The sequence below is a fragment of the Malus domestica genome, chromosome 08 (assembly GCF_042453785.1).
Source record: "Malus domestica chromosome 08, GDT2T_hap1".
Taxonomy (NCBI): Eukaryota; Viridiplantae; Streptophyta; class Magnoliopsida; order Rosales; family Rosaceae; genus Malus; species Malus domestica.
This window is the reverse complement of record NC_091668.1, coordinates 4,713,900-4,719,837: the sequence shown is the minus strand read 5'-3', so window position 1 is coordinate 4,719,837 and position 5,938 is coordinate 4,713,900. Positions and strand designations below refer to the sequence as shown.

At 40.1% G+C, this 5,938-nt stretch overlaps 1 protein-coding gene across 1 annotated transcript; it reads left to right on the top strand.

The window, feature by feature from the left end:
• The first annotated feature begins 1,016 nt into the window (after positions 1-1,016).
• LOC103440858 (receptor-like protein 7) lies at positions 1,017-4,245 on the top strand. Its single transcript, XM_008379561.3, has one exon. The coding sequence runs from the start codon at positions 1,017-1,019 to the stop codon at positions 4,119-4,121; it is 3,105 nt and encodes a 1,034-aa protein (XP_008377783.3). The 3' UTR covers positions 4,122-4,245.
• Positions 4,246-5,938: the final 1,693 nt, after the last annotated feature.

Sequence of the window (5,938 nt, the reverse complement as noted above, 5' to 3'; positions counted from 1 at the left end):
ACGTACTATCACAGAAAGAAAGCATCTGCAAGTGAGAGTACGGAACGACATATAATATGGGTGCTCTTCGTTAGGTGACAAATTTTTTATCCCTTGCAAGTTTCTTTCGTATATAAGGTTTTTTTTTAACCACACCAAATAATGTGGAAGACCACAAATGCGACCATTTGAACCATTTGGGGGCATCAATTCCATTGATATTCTAAAAGATAGTAGAACATATTTGAGTCGAGGAAAAAGAGGAGGTAGAGAGCAGCTGCAACAACAACATCCCCTGCAGAGTCCCAAACCAGGTATCCAAATCAAGAACTACTTCCACATTTATTTGGCATTAATGTTGTAGTGCTAAGTTAAGGTTCTATTTCTACTATTATCTTGTTACAACCGATAAACATTTAGTTTTTTATGGTGTACTAGATCTTGTTATAAGTCCATGGCCGACCTTGAGGGTAGTCCAGATAAGCGCCAAAAAGAAATTATATGCCCATTATGGAAAAAAAAAGAAAAGAAAGAAAGAAACTGCCTATTGTCAGTAGCTTGAGGTTGGTGTGTTGGTAAAGGCTCTGTTACATGCATCTTCTATTTGATATAGCTCGTCTCGAGCCCTCATATTCTATGGCCGGCCTCGTATAAGTCTTCCACAAAAATTAAAAAGGCATTGAAAAGCTTGCATCAACATTGCAGTCCCTCAATCAAAATCCAACCCAGACAGCAGGAAAAGGACAGTCAGAGAGAGATCGAAAACCTGATTGATACTTTGATACTTAATAAAATTAAGTTGATGGGCATCATCTTACCAGGAAAATTAGTAAACTAATTAACTTTAATTAATCATTCTTCTTTTGCCCTTTCATATTTTGTTTGTATTGCTTTGTCTGTTTGGTTAGGTATAAAAAGGAAAAGGTTTTAAATTGAAGCCAACGCGCAAATGCCATGAGATTAAAACCCACCACATCAACATTCAAACCTCCTGCATATTTCCTTCATCTATCTTCTGCTTCAAATTTTACCACAAAATGAAACTTTTGCTCATTTCCTTTGTGTTCTTGATCGGGACTGTTACTCCAGCCGAAAGCAAGTGCAATGAAGATGACCAGTCATCGTTGCTCCGCTTAAAGCAAAGCCTTAACTTCAATAATTCTGATTCCACCAAGCTTGTTACTTGGAATGCAAGTATCAACTGCTGTTCTTGGGTCGGAGTAAATTGCAGTGCTAATGGCTATGCAGTTGGTCTGGACCTCAGCGAGGAACGGATCCTAAGTGGGATTGACGACTCCAGCAGTCTCTTCGATCTTCAACATCTTCAAAGCCTCAACTTTGCTGATAACGGTTATCACCACTCTCAAATACCATCTTCTATCGGAAAGCTTGCAAATTTGAGGTATCTGGATCTATCCCATAATGGTTTTTTGGGGCAAATCCCAATTGAGATTTCTCACTTGACAAGGTTAATTGTTCTTGATCTTTCTGAAACTAACTTAAAACTTGAGAACCCCAATTTAAGCATGCTGATTCGGAATCTCACTGAGCTTGAAGTATTATATCTTGATTCGGTAAACATATCAAGAAAAAGGAGTGACTGGTGCCAAGTAATATCTTCTTCACTTCCAAAGCTGAGGGTGCTGAGCTTGTCCTACACTGAACTTTCAGGCCCTATTGATGACTCCCTTGCCAAGCTTTCATCTCTATCTGTGATTAGATTGGATTATAACAACATATATTCTCCGGTTCCATCATTCTTCGCCAATTTTTCAAACTTGATTTCCTTGAGTCTCTGTGGATGCGAGTTGTATGGAACATTTCCCCAAGAAATCTTCCAGATATCTACACTACAGCATATTTACTTGTCCTACAATCCGCTGCTTCAAGGTTCCTTACCAGAATTTCCGAACACCGGATCTCTTCAAACTCTGGACTTGAGCTCCACAAATTTTTCGGGGTCATTGCCAGACTCTATTGGCAACCTCAAAATGTTGTCCATGATAGATCTCTCAACATGCAATTTCTATGGATCAATCCCAGAGTCAATGGAAAATCTCAGACACTTGTATTATTTAGACATGTCAGACAACAAGTTCAGCGGTTCCATTAATTCCACTCATTGGGAAAACCTTGTCGAGTTGATGTTTGTCAGTTTGATGTACAACCAGCTTGATGGAGGAATTCCATTGTCTATGTTTTCTCTTCCACTGCTGCAAACATTGCTGCTTTCCAACAATAAGTTCTCGCACCAGTTCCATGAGTTCTCTAACGTCTCTTCTTCTAACCAATTAAGCTCCTTGTTTTTGGATTTCAACAATCTCGAAGGGCCAGTACCGATGTTTTTTTTTAATTTGAGAGGTCTTCAGTTTCTTTCACTTTCTTCAAACAACTTGGCAGGCTCGTTTCCTCTAAGTGGTCTTCAGAAGCTGAGAAATCTGACTTTTCTTAATCTTTCATACACTAGCCTGTTCATTGATCGTACCGGTTCCAATTCCTCGTATTCATCCTTGCCTCAATTGGTTGTAGTGATTTTAAGTTCTACCAAGTTGAGAACATTTCCTGATTTCTTGAGATATCTACCCAATTTAGACACCTTGGATCTTGCAGAAAATCAAATTCATGGAGAGATACCAAACTGGATTTGGGGGCTCAAATTACTTTATTATCTAAATATTTCATGCAACTCCGTGGCAAATTTTGGTCCTTTACCCAATCTCACTTCTGCTCTAAGCGTGCTCGACCTTCACTCTAACCAGCTTCAAGGACAAATCCCAGTTTTCTCAGCACCTACAATGCAATTTTTGGATTACTCCAGAAATAATTTGAGCTCTGGCATACCGACTAACATTGGTGAGTTCTTGACGACCACCAAACTCTTCTCACTTTCAAGCAATAACCTCCACGGCATCATTCCGAGATCGTTGTGCAATCTGTCAACTCTTGAGATTCTTGATCTGTCCAATAATTCACTCAGTGGTATGATTCCTGAGTGCTTGACTACAATGAAGACGCTTGCAGTGCTTAATTTACGGAGAAACAACCTTACGGACAACATTTCTTACAAATTTGATGAGCATTGCAGTTTAGAAACTCTAGACCTCAGTGGAAATCAAATCAAAGGCCGGCTTCCAGAATCTTTAGTCAGCTGCACAAAATTAGTGGTATTAAACCTTGGGTACAATCAGATAATGGATACTTTTCCCTGCTATTTGAAGAGTGTTTCCACCTTGCGAGTCCTTGTTCTCCGATCCAATAAATTCTACGGAGGCATTGGATGTCCGAGTACCAATGGCACCTGGCCAGTGCTTCAAATCATAGATGTAGCTCACAATAATTTCAATGGCGAATTACCTGGTGGATTGTTGACAACATGGAAAGCTATGATGGATAACCAAGCTGATGCAAATCACCTTCAGTATGCGGACACAGGCTTTGCTGTTATTTACTATCAGAACTCGGTAACAATTGTGAGCAAAGATTTGACGATGGACCTGGCAAAGATTCTAACTATCTTCACCGCAGTTGACTTTTCTGGCAACAAATTCCATGGACAAATACCTGAAGAAATTGGAGAACTCAAATCATTGTATATTCTCAACTTCTCCAACAATGCTTTCACAGGTGAAATCCCATCATCATTGAGTAACTTGGGAGACCTCGAGTCTTTAGATCTCTCAGTGAACAACCTGAGTGGGCAGATTCCACCAGAATTTTCAAAACTCCATTTCCTTGCATTCATGAACCTCTCAACCAATCACTTGGTTGGCAAGATCCCAAGCAGCACTCAGTTTTCAACATTTCCAAAATCTTCCTTCGAAGGTAACACGGATTTATGGGGGCCTCCTTTGACAGCATATGACAGACCACCGATGTCGTTGCCACCAATGTCAAATGGAAGTGATCCGAATTCTGGCAGTGAGATTAATTGGGACATTCTAAGTGTTGAAATTGGATATTTTGTCGGCCTTGGAGTCGTCATCGGGTCACTCGTGTTTTGCGAGGGATGGAGGAACTGGTATTACGAGGCTGTGGAGAACATGTTCTTTAAGATGCTCCCTCATCTGGACAAAAGAAATGGTAATCGGATTCGCGGAAGACGTGTCTACAGAAATCGATCCATGGGGAAGACATTGAAATGACGATGGTAATCGGACAAAAGAGATGTTCTTTTAGATGTTATCTTTTAAATGTTTTTTGTTCTTCGCTTTGATTTCATGTTTATCCAGAACTTCAATTCAGTAATTTCAAAAGTTCATTTCAGCATTTTAGTTTCGTAATTTAGATTTAGTTTCTGCTTTGCACTTTAATTTTTATTTAGATTATTTTAGTTCATAATTTGAGTTCTTTATCAAATCAATCCCCACGACCAGTACGTTCGAATTGATACGATTCATCATACACACCCATATCACGTACCACTCCATGGATAACCTAATCTTCTCACCATATCCATCACGTCACGTGCGAGTATCTCGACGCTATCGATTTCTTGCCCATCACAAGAACATTTGAATTCACCTATCGCCTCACAGGACCTGTAACGCGTTTCACCGTCAGGCACGAAGAACCTACGACCGTGACGAGTTTCTTCCTCAGTCACAACTGTTTTGAGAGAAGTCAGACACACCCATATCACCTACCACTCCACCGATAACCTAATCTACTAACCATAGTATCTCGACGCTATCGATTTCTCGCCCATCATAAGAACATTTGAATTCACCTATCACCTCACAGGAGACAGGACCTGTAACGCGTTTCACCGTCATGCACGAAGAACCTACGACCGTGACGAGTATCTTCCTCAGTCACAACTGTTTTGAGAGAAGTCAGACAACTGCAAATCACATTTTACTCGCTCGTCCCCCAGACCGCGAGTTGGCACGCAGACAACACACACATTAGAAAGACCAAGAGATCCCGAAATCCTCAGCTTGTTGGCGGACACCAATTTTGAGATCTTTATGTTCTTGATCATGACTGTTACTTCCGTCGAAAGCAATTGCAATGAAGGCTACCAGTTATCCTTGTTTCACTTGAAGCAAACCCTTACTTTTCTGCTTCCACCAAGCTTATTACTTGGAATGCAAGTATCGACCGCTGTTCTTGATCCGAGTAACTTGCAGCACTAGTGGCTATGCAGTTGGTCTTGACCTCAGCCATGAATCCATCATTCGTGGGATTCGCAACTCCAGCAGTCGCTTCGATCTTTAACATCTTCAAAGCCTCAAATTTGCTGACAACGAAGATTTTAAATCTCAAATTCCTTCTGCAATCGGAAAGCTTACAAATCCCAGTTGAGATTTTATTGATCGAGTTACTCATTGACTGTTCACTCATTAAATATTCTATATGCTCAATCCCTCTGCAACTTATGCCAAAGGAAAATCCATAACAAATTTCTCCAACACCATAGTCCTGCGTCAGCTTTCAGGCCATCTTGTAGTGGTCCATCTCAAGATTCTTCGACACCAAATGAGGAAATTAAGTCACGTCAACATTTTATATTAATTTTTTATAAAATAAAAAAAGACAAAATAAATTAAAAGAAAAAAGATGGAAAGGTATGAAAAGAGGAAGAAAGAGAATCTCGATCTTTTTTACAAATCTCAATTTATTAAAATGTGGGGAATATGTGGACACTTTCGTAAAAAAAGGTCGACACTTTTTCTCCATCAACTCTCTCTTCTTCTTCTTCTTCTCTCTCTTCTCTCTTCTCTCTTTCTGTACACTCTTCCCAACACGCTATGACTGAACTCGTATCCTCCGCCTGATCAAAAGAAATCAACTCAATTTTCACAAGATTCCATCTTTTATAAACCCATGTCATTCGTTGAGGTTCGCTCTCTCTCTCTCTCTCTCTCTCTCGATTTCTCTGCAACTCTCTGACTTAAACGCTGCGTTTTTTGTGCAGGATCTTTGGCCTTTGCTCTGCCCTCCAGGCTTGCTAGAAAAA